Here is an 18,874-nt window from a genome sequence, read left to right as displayed (position 1 = left end):
TAACCGACCGACATATTATGCAGACGGTCAGGTATGAGTACCAAGTCAGCGGTTGTATGTCATCATGTTTTTACGATAAAAATTTTCCGTCTTTTCTGTCATAATTACTAGTACTTACAACGGAAATATTCCGTCATTTTTGCTTTTGTTTTAAGTTTAAAAATGGCTTGTAGTTAACTTTGTGTCGCAAATTTACAAAACCTCCGTAAATTTATTCACGTGGACCCCAATCTAGCAACCAAAATATACGACGACAAGAAACCGTTGTTAGATTCAAATCTTGCGACGAGAAATCTACCGACCAAAATATACGACGGCGGCGGAAACAGATTTCTCCAAAAAGAGCTACCATGCGACGGCTATCTTACGAAATAATATATCAATTTTAATTTAATATAATCTTTGGAAAGCGGATAGTAGTATTACTTACGACGCTTAACATACGATGAAAATTGGTCTTCAACTATCTTACCACGCGTACGGATGTCTGACGAAAATTGACAAATGCAACTAATCATTCTATGCTTAACCAAGTTTCAAACTTGATGGTCGTAGGAGATAAAGAGATGAAGAAAGCTAGGCAGTAGCTGAAAGGAAAAATGTAGATCAATACCTAGCAAATCCCTACCTTTACTTGCTGGCTAGCTAGCCCTCATCAAACTCGAAAGTGATTATATATATTTCTATACATAATCTTTGCTATTAATTACAACATTATTTCTAAAATTAATTAGATTGATAGCCTGTTTACTAGATTTTTGCCTATGATTACCATGTAGCTAGTTGTATTGATGAGAGTTTGAAGTATATTCAATATAGAGGAAGACAATATTGGAGACTGAAGGAAAGATGTTGCAAGGTAGTGGAAAGGCAATTGAGAAAACCTAGCCTGCAGAGGATGAAGGACATAAATACCAGTTTCTCAGCTGAAACTAACACAAATTCCACTTTTTAATTTGACGGCCAATTACTAATTAATATGAGAGGACCAATTAACAAAAAGCTATAGACAAAGTCTTTACACTTTACTGTCCCCAGATATAAAGAATCATATGAAGTATTTTCTTTGTCACTGGTAACCTAGATAGAATTGAAGCTTGACCTGTGGCACTATGGAGCGGCACTCTATGGTGCCAAGATGAGCTTCAACATTTCTCTGAATCTTAGCTATAATCCAGTCATCTGGATATTGAAAACTCCACTGGCATTCACTAATAACACCAAGTATAATTGGATTTCCTCATCTTAAACATTTAGAGAACAGAAGAATCACAAATAAATAATTTAGCATTGCTAATGCCATTCTTAAACAATGCATCTAGCCAACAATTCATGCCAGAGAGAAAGGCTTAAATAACAACAGGAAGGGGTAATCCGACTGGTGTAGCAACAACTAATAATACAGTCTAAAAGAAAAGAACAATTAGTGCAGAGAGTGTACCTCAGACACTTGGTTACTATAAAGAGCAGGTTTAAATTCATTTAAAATGATATATTAAGCTTTCAAGTTGTTGATTCTCTGTGATAGGTTAATAATTCTTCCTGGACCTCATGGACCTGATCTGGATCTTCCCAAAAACTTGAAAAATGTATTAATACTTTTCTCAAAGCACTCCCATGCTCTAGCAAGTATCGAACAAGTGACTTCTCCTCATCCGTTCCATGAAATTCGTAGATCTTTACTTTCTCTAGATGCATGGATAGGCATTCTTTACGTCCTATCGGCATTCACTCATTTCTAACTTACATACCTAATACCAAGACAAGTGAACACAAACCTAGTAGAGGACCAACTAAAAATCACAATAGACAGAGTTTATATCGTCGGCATTTAATTAGACAAGAAATCAGATATAACTTAGCTACTTATCTATCTTTATCACATGTTAACCTAGATAGATAGCTACTTATCTTTCTTTATCACTTGTAACCTAGATAGAATTGGAGCTTCACCTGTGGCACTATGAAGTGGCCCTATGGGGTGCCAAGATGAGCTACAACGTTTGGGTAAATTTTAGCTCTCATCATCATCATCCAGTCATCTGGATACATCCGTTGGCATTCAGTCATTATTAAGTATAATTAGATTTCTCATCTTAAACATATAGAGAACAAAACAATCACAAAATTGTTTCCATTCTTAAACTATGCATCTAGCAAGCAATTCATGCATGCCAGCCAGAGTGAAAGGGTAAAATAACAACAGGAAGGGGAAAATCCAATGAATTGCAACAATTAATACAGTCTAAAAAACCACTTAGTGTAAAGAGTGTACCTCATACACTTTGTAATTATAAAGAGCAGGTTCATATTCACCTAAAAAGAAATATTAAGCTTGCAAATTATTGATTCTCTGTGAAAGGTTGATAGTTCTTCACGAACCGCAAGGACGTCTGGACCTCCCCACCAATCTGAAACTATATCTATTGATACTTCTCCCAAAACACTCCCATACTTTAGCAAGTGTTCAACAAAAGACAACTCGTCCTTCGTCCCATTGAATTCGTAAATCTTACTCCCTCTGTCCCCCTCATTTCTTTAAGTTATATACTTTTGGGCACGTTTTTCCACGCTCATTTAAAGTATAGTCCCGTAATGTATTTTTTGTCCTCTGAATAAAAGTTTGATGTCTAAACTTTTATTCAAGAAAAGAAAATTTTCAAAAAAAGTTATGAAACTACACTTTATACGAGCCTCAAAATGCGTGCAAACACAGTGTACGTAAACTATTGAGGGGGACTGAGGGAGTAACTTTTTCTAGATGCTTGGATTAATATTTATTCTCCCATTCTATATACATTACATGGGTCATGTTCTAGAGAGAACCACTAGGGAGAGAACCCTTAAAACCATTACCTTATTTCTAGTATAAGTCAGGGTTCTGCAGCAGAACTGCAGGGTTCTTCAGCAGAACTGCACGTGAAAAAAATGTATTATATTTTGAAATTATTTTTGAACACACGCAACGAAGCAAAAAAAATATGTATTTAGATTTAAATCCTGAAAATTTATGAAAAATATAGGGTTCTGCAGCAGAACCTTAGTGGTTCTATGGTTCTATTTTAAGCATTGGTTCTCCCTTGAGCGCGACCCTACATATTATATATATATATATATATATATATATATATATATATATATATATATATTCATCCAGGCTCTTGAATCATTTAGGCATTTGAAGTTTCTTTTCCAAAACCCATGTATTCGCAATCAAACTGAAAATTTTAGAGCCTAATTACCGTCGCATGCTAATTTCATCTTGCTACCAGAGACGGTGTTCAGCGGATATGTTGAGAAAAGTTCAATAGAGAGGAAGACAATGGAGACTGAACGAAAGATGTTGCAAGGTAGTGGAAAGGCAATTGAGAAAGCCTAGCCTGCAGAGGATGAAGGACACATAAATACCAGTTTCTCAGCTGAAACTAACACAAATTCCACTTTTTTATTTGATGGCCAATTACTAATATGAGAGGACCAATTAACAAAAAGCTATAGACAAAGTGTTTACTGTCCTCAGATATAAAGAATGATACGAAGTCTTTTCTTTGTCTCTGGTAACCTAGATAGAATTGGAGCTTGAGCTGTGGCACTATGAAGCGGCTCAACAGTGTCAAGACGAGCTACGACATTTTTCTGCATCCAAGCAATTCCTTCAGTCATCTGGATATCGAAGTCCATTGGCATTCACTCATTTCTAACTTAAAAACCTAATACAAACACAAATGAACTGAAACTAGATAGAATTATCTTAATTATCACAGGTAATCTATAACTTATCTTTTCTTATCACTGGTAACCTAGATTGAATTGGAGCTTGACCTGTGGCACTATGGAGAGGCTCTATGGTGCCAAGATCAGCTTCAACATTTCTCTGAATCTTAGCTATTATCCAGTCATCTGGATATTGAAAACTCCACTGGCATTCACTAATAACACTAAGTATAATTGGATTTCCTCATCTTAAACATTTAGGGAACAGAAGAATCACAAATAAATAATTTAGCATTGCTAATGCCATTCTTAAACAATGCATCTAGCCAACAATTCATGCCAGAGAGAAAGGCTAAAATAACAACAGGAAGGGGTAAATCCGGCTGGTGTAGCAACAACTAATAATACAGTCTAAAAGAAAAGAACAATTAGTGCAGAGAGTGTACCTCAGACACTTGGTTACTATAAAGAGCAGGTTTAAATTCATTTAAAATGATATATTAAGCTCGCAAGTTGTTGATTCTCTGTGATAGGTTAATAATTCTTCCTGGACCTCATGGACCTGATCTGGATCTTCCCAAAAACTTGAAAAATGTATTAATACTTTTCTCAAAGCACTCCCATGTTCTAGCAAGTATCGAACAAGTGACATCTCCTCATCCGTTCCATGAAATTCGTAGATCTTTACTTTCTCTAGATGCATGGATAGGCATTCTGGAACCCTTGAAAATCCCCATGAGAAGTACGAAGATTCATCGAAATCAACAAGCCCCTAACAAGAAAAGAAAGAAAAATTGTTTTAATTAAAAGTTTTGAGTCCCTTTGAGAAATACGTCAACTCTCAGATTCTCAACTCACATGTGGAAATTGAAGGCTTTGGAGGTTCGGTGAGTTCTGTAGGAAGTCGTCCAGTAAAGTTAGTCCACAATACATGCTAACAGTAAGACACAACTTGTTCAAGTTATGAAATAAAGGAAACCCTTGATGCACTGCTGTTGGATCATAATTATGTGCCGAATTGAGGGCCTTCAAAATAAAAAGATAAAACATGATTGTCATATAAAGTCACAGTAAATTAATATATGAAAATAAGTTAACATTTAGGTATGATACTAACCTCCACAGTTTCAAAACCTAAATCCAGAAATTTAACCTGATTAATCCTTTTCAGCAACCCGAACACACTGCTTGGTACAGCTCCTTCTATCATCTCTTTTACGTCGATATAAGCAGTTGTGAGAAACTGCAAATTATCTTTGATGAAGATATCATCAGATACAAAAGATTCAATATAAAGAGTCTCCAGTCTTGGCGTAAAAATCAAAATGTCAAGCGAAAATTCTTCATTAGCCCACGACCTAAAAGACATCGACAACTTCTTCATTGAAGGTCCAAAGATAGTTAAACAATAGCCGTCAAGCCATACACAGTCATCAATAGTTAAATCTTCAAGCACAGGACAGTTGAGCAAAATCTCCCCAACTGCCTCACAACTGGAAACCCTAATTTTTTTAAATTCAAGGACCCGAAGCCTTGAAAACCTAACATTCTCCGGAGGATCAACCAAGATATCACCAACGAGTCGAAGAACTTCAAGACTAGTACAGATGTAAACATCCGGGATCAATTCATATAACTTCCCAAACCGAAAGTTAAGCTCTAATTCTTTTAAATTACGTTCAACCACGTTTTGAATCCAGTCAGTAACACGGCTGGGACAGTGATTATTACCGCAATACAAGCCTAATTGGTCCATTTTCAAACCAGGAGGCTTATGCAACAACAATCTATCAACAAAGTTGGTAAACTTTATTCCAGAATACCGACGATCCGAAAATTGAAGTTTTTCGAGATACAGGCAGAGGGGCCTCCATCTTTTGGACAACACACTGGTACGCGCAGCAGATTTGATTGGAAGCAACGACAGAATATTCACTAGCAGCGAGTCAGGCAGTTCACTGATTCTATCAATTCTCCGGGATTCTTTTGAAGCTGAAACCATTGTTTGTTTCTTTGGAATGAATTTCTCTAGAAATGATAAGATTGAGGATAGAGAAATGATGCTTAATTGGAGGAGGAGCACTGCTGATAAATGTGCAGAAAGACGGCGGGGGTTACGAAGTAGGGCTGCGTGATTGTGCCCCATATAAAAAGATATATGGGTCATTATTTATTAAATAATAATATAATTATAATAATTTTTAAATATTTGTATTGAAATATTATTTATTAAATTAAAAGTTAAGAAATCGTCATAATATTATATTTGAAAATGAATAATCCAACTTATACGTACTTTTGAAACTTTTTTTTTATAATCTTCACTTACGAAAGAGTTTTTAATTTTAAAAATAAGCTATAATTTAAACTATTATAGTGAATATCAAATTTAAATATAATTTATAGAATAATTTCAAATATATCAATGTATAACTTTTTTTAATATTTCAAATTTTTAAAAAAGTGAATAATATGGGAAGTATTTTAAGCTATATAATAACTTAATAAGACATGTATAAAAACACTTTCAAAAAGTGTTACGCTTTTATTCAAAAAAAAAAATGTTATGCTTACTTTGTTATTTTCCCATCTTATTTTGATATTTGTTAAATTCACATATGTACAAACAATAATATTGAGAATTTATCAACTATACTACTTTTTGGATCTTATTTGTAAATATACTACTTTTTCTAAAACTTTTCAAATATACAATATTTTGAATCTTATTTGCAAATATAATACCTTCTCTAATTCACCTTTTCATTTCTTTATTACTAATCTCTCCTCTCTTACTTTTTTCAGATTAGAGCCAAGCCGTAACAAATTCACACCACCATATCAGAACTCCGGCAATTGAAGTCGTCGGAAAAATCCCGTCACGGCGAGGCCTATGGTTAGAGTTGTCGGGATGAGGATATGGAGCTGAAAATGATGAAGAGCGGGGGGCCAAGACGAGGCCGATGAGCGTGCCTACGAGGGTGATGCCTGCGAGAAAGAGGAGGGTGCCGCCGACCGTGGAGAGGATGGTGACGACGGCGAGTAACAGGCACTACAAGAGAGTGTACCTCGTACACTTTGTAATTATAAAGAGAGGTTCATATTCACCTAAAAAGAAATATTAAGCTTGCATATTATTGATTCTCTGTGAAAGGTTAATAGTTCTTCACGAACGGCAAGGACATTTGGACCTCCCCACAAATCTGAAACTATATCTATTGATACTTTTCTCAAAGTACTCCCATACTTTAGCAAGTATTCAACAAAAGACAACTCCTCCTTCGTCCCACTGAATTCGTAAATCTCAACGTTTTCTAGATGCTTGGATAGGCATTCGGGAACACTTGACCAGACCCATGAGAAGCGCCAAGATTCATCGAAAGAAGTATCAACAATCCCCTAACAAGAAAGAAAGAAAAAGTTTTGTTTAAAAGTTTCGAATCCCTTTCACAAATACGTCAAAATATCAACTCACATGTGGAAATTGAAGACTTTGGAGGTTTGGTGAGTTTTGTAGAAAGTCCATGAGTAAAGTTTGTCCACAATATATGTTAAAATCAAGACACAAACCAGTCAAGTTATGAAATGGAGGAAACCCATGATCATGAACTCTTGTTAGATCATGATCATATGCAGAATTAAGGGCCTACAAAATAAAAGGACAAAACATGATTTTCATATAAATTTACAGCAAAAATAAAAATAGGTTCATATAAGTTAATATTAAGGTGTGATACTAACCTCCACTGTTTCAGCACCTAACTGCGGAAATTGAACATGATTAATCTTTTTAAGTAACTCAAACACACTGCTTGGCACAGATCCTTCTATTATCTGTTCAACGTCGATATATATAAGCAGTCTTGAGGAATTGCAAATTCTCCTTTATAAAGATATCATCGGCAGCAAAAGATATATTTAGTGTTTTCAGTGCTGGCGTATCAATCAAAATTCTAAGCGAAAACTCTTGATCAGCAGGCGAACTAGAAGACAATGACAACTTCTTCAATGCAGATCCACAAATACTTAAACAACAGCCGTCAAGCCACACACATTTGTCAATAGATAAATCTTATAGCACAGGACACTTGTGCAAAAGCTCCCCAACAGACTCGTAACTCGAAATCGTAACTTCGTTAAATTCAAGGACCCGGAGCCTTGAAAATCCAACATCCTCCGGATGATCAACCAATATATCAGTAAAGAGTCGAATAACTTCAACACTATTACAAATGTACACATCTTGGATCAATTTATATAACTCCTTAGACCGAAAGCTAAGCTCTAATTATTTCAAATCACGTCCAACCGCATTCCGGATCCATTCAGTAACACGGTTGAGACAGTGATCTTCACCATGACTCAAGCTAAATTGGAACATTTTCAAATCAGGAGGCTTATGCAACAATAATCTATCAACAAAGTTGGTAAACTTTATTCCAGAATACCTACGGTCCGAAAATTGAAGTTTTTCTCTAGATACAGGCTGAGGGGCCTCCATCTTTTGGACAACACACTGGTACGCGCAGCAGATTTGATTGGAAGCAACGAAAGAATATTCACCAGCAGCGAGTCAGGCAATTCACTGATTCTATCAATTTTATTGGATTTTTTTGAAGTTGAACCCATTATTTGTTTCTTTGGTATGAATTTCTCTAGAAATGCATGATAAGATTGTGGATAAATTTTTTAACGGAGGAAGCTTAATTGGATCGGAGGAACACTACTTGTATCTGTATCTGAACAGATTTCTACAAAAAGAGCTACCGTGCGACGGCTATCTTAGGAAAGAATATATCAATTTTAATTTAATATGGTCTTTGGAAAGCAAATCCCTATCTTTACTTGCTGGCTAGCTAGCCCTCATCAAACTCGAAAGTGATTATATATATACACAAACACACATAATCTTTTCTATTAATTATAACAGTATATCTAAAATTAATTAGATTGATAGCCTAATTACTAGATTTTTCCCTATGATTACCATGTAACTACTTTCTATTTATGAGAGTTAAGTTTGAAGTATATACAGACCCTTGTTCTCTTTTTGTCAGGTTCAGACCCTTGTATTCATTACAGAAAATATTACCATTTATTCTCTCCCTCTATATATATACATCTAGGCTTTTGAATCATTTAGGCACCTGAAGTTTCTATTCCAAAACCCATGTATTCACAATCAAACTAAAAAATTTTAGAGCCTAACCGTCGCATGCTAATTTCATCTTGCTACCAGATTGTTCAGTGGATATGTTGAGAAAAGTTCAATAGAGGAAGACAATATTGGAGACTGAAGGAAAGATGTTGCAAGGTAGTGGAAAAAGGCAATTGACAAAACCTAGGTGGCAGAGGATGAAGGACATAAATACCAGTTTCTTAGCTGAAATTAACACAAATTAATTCCACTTTTTAAATTGATGGCCAAATACCAGTTCATCAATTTTTTGCCAACTTCTCCACCAAAAAGACAAAAAGAACTATAATAAATTAAGTATAAACAATTAGTACTTAAGTAGCTATAGTATAGGCAGACTATTTTGTTAAGCATTTCAGATGGAATATAGATATTATAGACAAACTCTGAGACCTAATAGCAGGCAGTGAATACTTAATTATCAAATCGCTAGAGACAGAAGACATTATACAATTGAAATTAGGGAAATATATATTGACCAACTCAAAAACCTAATACCAAGACACATATGAACATAGAACTATATATATACAATAGACAAAGTCTTTACTGTCGTCAGATATAAAAGAATGATATGAAGTCTTTTCTTTGTCACTGGTAACCTATATATAATTGGAGCTTGAGCTGTACTGTGGCACTATGAAGCGGCTCTATGGTGCCAAGACGAGCTACAACATTTCTGTGCCCAAGCAATCATCCAGTCATCTGGATATTGAAGTCCATCGGCATTCAATCATTTCTAACTTACAAACCTTTTATACCAACACAAATGAACAGAAACCTAGCTATGAGAGGACCAACTAAAAGTCACAATAGACAAAGTTTATATATACCGTACTTATCTATAATTATCTTTCTTTATCACAGGTAACCTAGATTGAATTGGAGCTTGACCTGTGGCACTATGGAGAGGCTCTATGGTGCCAAGATCAGCTTCAACATTTCTCTGAATCTTAGCTATTATCCAGTCATCTGGATATTGAAAACTCCACTGGCATTCACTAATAACACTAAGTATAATTGGATTTCCTCATCTTAAACATTTAGAGAACAGAAGAATCACAAATAAATAATTTAGCATTGCTAATGCCATTCTTAAACAATGCATCTAGCCAACAATTCATGCCAGAGAGAAAGGCTAAAATAACAACAGGAAGGGGTAAATCCGGCTGGTGTAGCAACAACTAATAATACAGTCTAAAAGAAAAGAACAATTAGTGCAGAGAGTGTACCTCAGACACTTGGTTACTATAAAGAGCAGGTTTAAATTCATTTAAAATGATATATTAAGCTCGCAAGTTGTTGATTCTCTGTGATAGGTTAATAATTCTTCCTGGACCTCATGGACCTGATCTGGATCTTCCCAAAAACTTGAAAAATGTATTAATACTTTTCTCAAAGCACTCCCATGTTCTAGCAAGTATCGAACAAGTGACATCTCCTCATCCGTTCCATGAAATTCGTAGATCTTTACTTTCTCTAGATGCATGGATAGGCATTCTGGAACCCTTGAAAATCCCCATGAGAAGTACGAAGATTCATCGAAATCAACAAGCCCCTAACAAGAAAAGAAAGAAAAAGTTTTAATTAAAAGTTTTGAGTCCCTTTGAGAAATACGTCAACTCTCAGATTCTCAACTCACATGTGGAAATTGAAGGCTTTGGAGGTTCGGTGAGTTCTGTAGGAAGTCGTCCAGTAAAGTTAGTCCACAATACATGCTAACAGTAAGACACAACTTGTTCAAGTTATGAAATAAAGGAAACCCTTGATGCACTGCTGTTGGATCATAATTATGTGCCGAATTGAGGGCCTTCAAAATAAAAAGATAAAACATGATTGTCATATAAATTCACAGTAAATTAATATATGAAAATAAGTTAACATTTAGGTATGATACTAACCTCCACAGTTTCAAAACCTAAATCCAGAAATTTAACCTGATTAATCCTTTTCAGCAACCCGAACACACTGCTTGGTACAGCTCCTTCTATCATCTCTTTTACGTCGATATAAGCAGTTGTGAGAAACTGAAAATTATCATTGATGAAGATATCATCAGATACAAAAGATTCAATATAAAGAGTCTCCAGTCTTGGCGTAAAAATCAAAATCCCAAGCGAAAATTCTTCATTAGCCCACGACCTAAAAGACATTGACAACTTCTTCATTGAAGGTCCAAAGATAGTTAAACAATAGCCGTCAAGCCATACACAGTCATCAATAGTTAAATCTTCAAGCACAGGACAGTTGAGCAAAATCTCCCCAACTGCCTCACAACTGGAAACCCTAATTTTTTTAAATTCAAGGACCCGAAGCCTTGAAAACCTAACATCCTCGGGAGGATCAACCAAGATATCACCAACGAGTCGAAGAACTTCAAGACTAGTACAGATGTAAACATCTGGGATCAATTCCCATAATTTCCCAAACCGAAAGTTAAGCTCTAATTTTTTTAAATTACGTTCAACCACGTTCAGAATCCAGTCAGTAACACGGCTGGGACAGTAATTATTACCGCAATACAAGCCTAATTGATCCATTTTCAAACCAGGAGGCTTATGCAACAACAATCTATCAACAAAGTTGGCAAACTTTATTCCAGAATACCGACGATCCGAAAATTGAAGTTTTTCGAGATACAGGCAGAGGGGCCTCCATCTTTTCGACAACACACTCGTACGCGCAGCAGATTTAATTGGAAGCAACGAGAGAATATTCACCAGCAGCGAGTCAGGCAGATCACTGATTCTATCAATTTTCCGGGATTGTTTTGAAGCTGAACCCATTGTTTGTTTCTTTGGGATGAATTTCTCTAGAAATGATAAGATTGAGGATAGAGAAATGATGCTTAATTAATCGGAGGGGGAACACTACTGATAAATGTGCAGAAAGACGGCGGGGGTTACGAGGTAGGGCTGCGTGATTGTGCCCCCTATAAAAAGATATCTCGGGCATAAATAAAACAATAACATAATTATAATAATTTTTTGATATTTATATTGAAATATTAGTTATTAAATTAAAAGTTGAGAAATTGTCATAATATTATTTTTGAAAATGAATAATCAAACTTATCCATATTTTTGAATTCTTTTTAAATCTATCTTACATATGAAAAGAATTTTTGATCTAAAATATAAGTTATAATTTATTTTTTTTTAAAGAATTTCAAATTCAAATATATAATAATATAATTTATAGAATAATTTTAAATATATCTTTTTTTAATACTTTTTAATTTAACAAAAATGAAAAATATAGGAAGTATGTAAGCTATATACCACATGTATAAAAACACTTTGAAAAAGTATTATGCTTATTTTTGTTATTTTGCCATCTTATTTTGTTATTTGTTGAATTCACATACGTACAAATCAATAATATAATATTGTGTTTAGAAATATAAGAATTTTTTAATGATACTCACATATTTAAGATTCCGGGAATAATCCAAATAACCAGAAGAAACAAAAATAATCTAACATAAATATGATATATGATTATAACATGAGTTGCAGTAATCAAACCAATTCGTTGCATACACTTTAAAATTCTGAAAAGAATAAAAATCTCGATACTGTTCTTGTTATAGAAATTTTTTAGCGTAATATATGTCTCTCTACTTGTTGACACTATAAGAAAAGCGGACATTTCCGACCGCCGAAATTGGACGGAAATGATGAGTTTTGATCAGTTTTAAGGTCATTTTCGAACACTGACCGACCGATTATGTTGGTCCTTTAAAACCGGGTCGAAAATAACACATCAGTCCGAAACGAGTCTTATTACCAACCGCCACAATTAGTCCATATTGTTTTCACATATCCGTAGAACCTGGCCCCACTTGCGACTTGGCATACACGTGGAAAACCTGAAAGCAACATAATGTTGTCGGTTATAAGTCTGTCGAAAATAAGTTTTGGATATAAATCAAGAGCCCTGCTATAAAACCGACCACAATAGTACATTTCCGACCGCAGTGTCATATCCCACCGAGTTTCCTAAAAACGGTCAGAAATGTGCGCTTTATTTCCGACCACCTTGATCGGTCAGTTTTGACGGTCGAAAATGCCCGATTTTCTTGTGGTGTGAGACGACTCACAAAAAAATTTAGAAAGATAAATTTTGAATCAGATGATATGGTTAATCTTTAAATCAATATTTTCGCATTTCCGAGCATCAATGCCTATTATTGACGAGTATTTTTTTAGGGTAAAGATGGGACATCTCTCAAATCCGAGATCTAGATCTCGTGTCAGTAACTCAAAATCATATAATTTAAAATCTGTATTTTCAAAAGAAAGTAAAAACAAATGTTTCAAATCCTCCAAAAATGGAGGGAGAAGATAAAATGGTGGAAGAGAGATTAAATATGTGGGAGAAGAGGGAGGAGGAACAGTGGAGAAAAAGTGATGATACAGGATTAGGTTTGAGAATTATATCCTCCAAATAAAAGCGAAAGACATAAATAATCCGGTAGCTTTTATAAATTCCACCGATTTTGGTTATTTTATAAATGTAATCGGAGTCGATCACTTTTATACCTAAAATTTTCGATCCATTATCCAAGAATTTTCCCACTTATCCTTACACAACTTAAAAGCGATCGACCGTGTGACAACCCGGGTCAAATCCCAAGTCTTTTTCGAAAACCGGGTCTAAGTCTCGAACTCCGAATCTGAAAATAAGCCCAAATAAACTAGCCCAACTGCAACAACTTGGGTAATAAATCATTTTGGGAATTATTAGACTTGTTTAATATAATTTGGAATATATTTAGTGCTCTGTTTACAGGTTTTGGATTTGTAGATAACTTCTCATCTTAATTTAAGATGGGGTGTTAAAGACCACCCGTTACTTTTATATGTAAAAACGATTACTTAAAAGCGACCATCCATAAAAATACTAAACAAAAGCAACCGACAGTAAAACTCACCGCTTTCGGTCGCTTTTATGCTTGAATCTCCTATAATTTGAATTGACTTTCAGAGCAACCACATGTAGTTGCCTTTATTGGTGATGGCTTTTAGCCATTTTTGTTGTAATGATGATAAGCATAAATACGGAAAATATATATCGGCCAACTCAAAAATCTAATATCAAGACAAATGAATTGAGAACTATTAGAGGACCGACTAAAAATCAAAATAGGCAAATTCTTTACTCTCGTGAGATACAAAGAAAGGTAAGTAGTTATCATTCTTTATCACTGGTAACCTATATAGAATTGGAGCTTGAGCTGTGGCACTATGAAGCGGCTGATCTATAGTGCCAGGACGAGCTACGACATTCCTGTGCATCCTAGCTATCATACAGTCATCTTTTAATTTATGTCCTATCGACATTCACTCATTTCTAACTTATAAAACCTATACCAAGACAAGTGAACACAAACCTATGAGAGAACCACTTAAAATTCACAATAGACAAAGTTTATATCGTCGGCATTTAAATCAGATATAACTTTTCTACTGATCTTTCTTTATCACATGTAACCTAGATAGAATTGGAGCTTCACCTGTGACACTATGAAGGCGCCCTATGGTGCTAAGATGAGCTACAATGTTTCAGTCAATTTTAGCTCTCATCCAGTCATCTGAATATTGAAATCCATGGGCATTCAGTCATTATTAAGTATAATTAGATTTCTCATCTTAAACATTTAGAGAACAAAACAATCACAAAATTAATAAATAAGCATCGATAATGCCATTCTTAAACAATGCATCTAGCAAACAAATAACAACAGGAATGAAAAAATCCAATGAATTGCAACAACCAATACAGTCTAAAAAAGTACTTGGTGTAGAGAGTGTACCTCATACACATTGTTATTATAAAGAGCAGGTTCATATGCATCTAAAAAGAAATATTAAGCTTGCAAGTTATTGATTCTCTGTGAAAGGTTAATAGTTCTTCACGAACGGCAAGGACAGGACCTCCCCACAAATCTGAAACCATGTCTATTGATACTTCTCCCAAAGCACTCCCATACTTTAGCAAGTATTCAACAAAAGACAGCTCCTCCTTTGTCCCATTGAATTCGTAAATCTTAACTTTTTCTAGATGCTTGGATAGGCATTCGGGAACACTTGACCAGACCCATGAGAAGCGCCAAGATTCATCGAAAGAAGTATCAACAAGCCCCTAACAAGAAAGAAAGAAAAGTTATATTTAAAAGTTTCGAATCCCTTTGACAACTACGTCAAAATTTTCAACTCACATGCGGAAATTGAAGACTTCGGAGGTTCGGTGAGTTTTGTAGGAAGTCCATGAGTAAAGTTTGTCCACAATATATGTTAATATCAATACACATCTCAGTCAAGTTATAAAATGGAGGTAACCCACGATGAACTGTTGTTTGATCATGATCATATGCAGCATTGAGGACCTACAATTAAAATAAAAAGATAAACATGATTTTCATATAAAATTTACAGCAAAAAATGTGAATAAGTTCATATAAGTTAATATTTAGGTGTAATACTAACCTCCACTGTTTCAGCACCTAAATGCAGAAATTGAACATGATTAATCTTTTTAAGTAACCCAAACACACTGGTAGGCACAGATCCTTCTATAATTATCTGTTCGACGTCGATATAAGCAGTCTTGAGGAATTGCAAATTCTCCTTTATGAAGATATCATCTGCTGCAGAAGATATATATAGAGTTTCCAGTGCTGGCGTATCAATCAAAATCTCAAGCGAAAACTCTATATCAACCGCCAAACTAGAAGACAATGACAACTTCTTCAATGCAGATCCACAAATACTTAAAGAATAGCCGTCAAGCCATACACATTCGTCAATAGATAAATCTTCAAGCACAGGACATTTCTGCAAAAGCTCCCCAACTGACTCATAACTCAAAAAAGTAACTTTGTTAAATTCAAGGACCCGGAGCCTTGAAAATCCAACATCCTCGGGAGGATCAACCAATATATCACCAAAGAGTCGAATAGCTTCAACACTATTACAATTGTACACATCTTTGATCAATTTATACAACTCCTTAGACCGAAAGCTAAGCTCTAATTCTTTCAAATCACGTCGAACAACATTCCGGATCCACTCAGTAACACGGTTGAGACAGTGATCCTCACCGCAACTCAAGCCAAATTGGTCCATTTTCAAACCAGGAGGCTTGTGCAACAATAATCTATCCACAAAGTTGGTAAACTTTATTCCAGAATACCGACGATCCGAAAATTGAAGTTTTTCTAGATACAGGCAGAGGGGCCTCCATCTTTTGGACAACACACTAGTGCGCGCAGCAGATTTGATTGGAAGCAACGAAAGAATATTCACCAGCAGCGAGTCAGGCAATTCACTGATTCTATCAATTTTATTGGATGTTTTTGAAGTTGAACCCATTATTTGTGAATTTCTCTAGAAATGCATGATAAGATTGAGGATAGACTGAGAAAGCTTAATTGGATCGGAGGAACACTACTTGTATCTGAGCAGAGGCAGGAAGACGGCGGCGTTACGGCCTATATAACATAATATATGTATATGGTGCAGGATTGTGCATGATACAGGGAGATATAATCTAGGTCTCTTTATTTAGGAAATAATTAATTAATCAATTGTATTGAGATCAATTTTTGAATTAAAAGTCAAAAAATGAGCATAATATCATTTTCGAAAAGGAATAACTTGGCTTATCCAAATTCTTGAAAAATAATTTAAATGATCTCACTTATGAAAAGAATTTCTTCTTTTAGATATAATTTATAATTTCTAATATTATAAAAGAACCTCAAACTTAAATATATACAAATATCATTTGTACAATAATTTAATAAACACTATTAGAAAAACTGTAAATTTTGACGGAATAATTTTGACGGAAACTAAGTCAACGGTATTTTATCGAAATTAGTAAGCGTCGAAAATGAACGATCGGAATTAATATATTCGACGGAAAATTGTAATAATTAATTTTGACGGTATTTTCAGGTCAACATTAGGCGAGTTCTTTGTAATGGAATCCGTATAAGATTTTTATTTATTATAATTTAAAAAAAGTGAATAATATGGGAAGTATTGTAAACTATATACTGCAAATATAAAACACTTTCAGCAAGTATTCTGTTAAATTTTATAGTTTTAACATATTATTTTGTTATTTATTAAATTTACATGTTTGCTCGTCAATATATAATATGATTAACACTAAAATCGGTGCTAGACAAATATTGTCTACATTCTCGATTCAAATTTGTAGATTTTTTTAATTTAGGATAAACTTAATGTCATCAGTATATAATTATATAATAAATGTGTGAAAATATATAAGTTTTCATATATTAGACGTATAACTTACTTGCCATTTTCTAGTATTGTACAAAAATATATCAATTTTAAGAATTTTAATCAATGACTCGAACACTATTTATAGACATTTATTGTATGAGTTATTATTTGTTAATCTAAATTATGATAAAAGAGAACGCATTCGAGAACAAAAATTTATACGTGAGCATGAGCAAAAATAATTTATGTGTGGACACTGGACATCCATCATTAAAAATGGGAAAAAGAGAATCTAAAAGTCACAATAGAAAAATTTTCTAAAGTGTGACTCAAATTTATAGTATTGCTACATATAATTAGAAAATCCAAATGTACGATGTAAATATTTTAAAAATTCATGCATATATCCATATCTTATGATCGAAATTGGATCACTTGACGAATAACTCCCGATGGTTATGGATTTACAGATGAATATAATGGGAGGGTTAAATATTTTTTGGCATTTGCGAGAAACAATTTTAAAGAACCCCGTGATTAAAATCTTTATAGATTGCGGGTAATGAGAGCACCGACTTCAAAGACCATGACATGAGTCATCCCCCTATATTGTTGTGTCTAGGAGAGGTCTAGTTATTAAGGGATAATTCTAGTTTCATAAATGTAATTCGTCTTCATATCGATGTTTGTATGACGTTCTGCTTTTATTTTCTGTACAAATATTTATTTGGATGTTATTTAATGAAATTATGGTATTTGCATATTTATTTGTTGGATTGGTTTATATTAATTGAATTGTGTTTTAAAGTAGTAAAAGATATTGAACATGATTTGTGGTGGAAAAAATTTGGATAGCCATACAAATGGCAGATATACAGCAAAAATACAGCAGGCTAATGTCATATGAACTGCAAATTTACGCTACATGTCGTAAGTTCTAATTTTCCGCCAAACTTATGTCGGATATTCATACTATCATAACATAACTACCGACGGAACATTTCATCGCAAGATCAAAATTGCTAAAACTAAAATCCCAGGCCCACAATGTACATACAACCAGTGGCGGAGCCAGACAAAATATTCAAGGGGGGCACTTTTAATTTTTCGATTATTCTCAAAATATGTTACTTAATTAGTTTTACAAATCCGAACAGCAACTACTACAAACTGGAACAAACAGACCTGGCTAAACATCCTAACCTTCAAATCTTATTTAAAAACCAACCTACTACCACAACTGATTTAAACATACAAATCCTAGAGAAGCATGATCATGCTGAAACTACTGCTAGAACTGAAATAGACTGAAGTTGAGATGATTTCATGAAGAGATTTAGTAATTTATCCGGGACACAAATGACAAAACATACGAAAACATACGAGTATTACTAATATGTGGGGCCCACAAAGGGAAACCTGTGGGGGCACGTGTCCCCCCAGGCCCCAGTGTGGCACCGCCACTGCATACAACGGATATTATCGTCGTAAATTGGTCAGCTTACAACTTACAGTACATCGTAAGTCTAACTAGTATTTTAATGAAATTATGGGTCCTCCAGGCATGACTTGCGACGTTTTAGACTAGTTACGACGCGTATATTGATCACTGTAACGTTTTATAGAACTTTCTAATTGACCAAAAACCACGGAAACTGTTCATCGTAACTTACGTACTTACGACGGATACGTGCCTTAATTT

The 18,874-nt window shown here is 34.5% G+C and overlaps 3 protein-coding genes across 3 annotated transcripts; all 3 read right to left on the bottom strand.

Moving 5' to 3' along the window:
* Window positions 1-4,098: 4,098 nt before the first annotated feature.
* Window positions 4,099-5,811, bottom strand: LOC108192859 (FBD-associated F-box protein At4g10400-like). Its single transcript, XM_017359365.2, has 3 exons — window positions 4,832-5,811; window positions 4,573-4,740; window positions 4,099-4,486 (listed from the first exon to the last, which is right to left on the bottom strand). Exons 1-3 carry the CDS (start codon window positions 5,714-5,716, stop codon window positions 4,202-4,204), a joined length of 1,338 nt encoding a protein of 445 aa, XP_017214854.2. The 5' UTR covers window positions 5,717-5,811; the 3' UTR covers window positions 4,099-4,201.
* Window positions 5,812-10,081: 4,270 nt separating this feature from the next.
* LOC108192838 (FBD-associated F-box protein At4g10400-like) lies at window positions 10,082-11,818 on the bottom strand. Its single transcript, XM_017359343.1, has 3 exons — window positions 10,813-11,818; window positions 10,554-10,721; window positions 10,082-10,469 (listed from the first exon to the last, which is right to left on the bottom strand). The coding sequence occupies exons 1-3, from the start codon at window positions 11,695-11,697 to the stop codon at window positions 10,185-10,187; spliced, it is 1,338 nt and encodes a 445-aa protein (XP_017214832.1). The 5' UTR covers window positions 11,698-11,818; the 3' UTR covers window positions 10,082-10,184.
* A 2,952-nt stretch (window positions 11,819-14,770) lies between these two features.
* On the bottom strand, window positions 14,771-16,287 carry LOC108223396 (FBD-associated F-box protein At4g10400). The gene is made up of 3 exons (XM_017397645.1): window positions 15,403-16,287; window positions 15,135-15,302; window positions 14,771-15,058 (listed from the first exon to the last, which is right to left on the bottom strand). Exons 1-3 carry the CDS (start codon window positions 16,285-16,287, stop codon window positions 14,771-14,773), a joined length of 1,341 nt encoding a protein of 446 aa, XP_017253134.1.
* Between the last annotated feature and the right edge of the window lie 2,587 nt (window positions 16,288-18,874).

This window comes from Daucus carota, chromosome 1, assembly GCF_001625215.2.
Source record: "Daucus carota subsp. sativus chromosome 1, DH1 v3.0, whole genome shotgun sequence".
In the NCBI taxonomy this organism is placed as follows: domain Eukaryota; kingdom Viridiplantae; phylum Streptophyta; class Magnoliopsida; order Apiales; family Apiaceae; genus Daucus; species Daucus carota.
The sequence above is the reverse complement of the archived record's forward strand: the minus strand, read 5'-3'. Positions and strand labels throughout refer to the sequence as shown.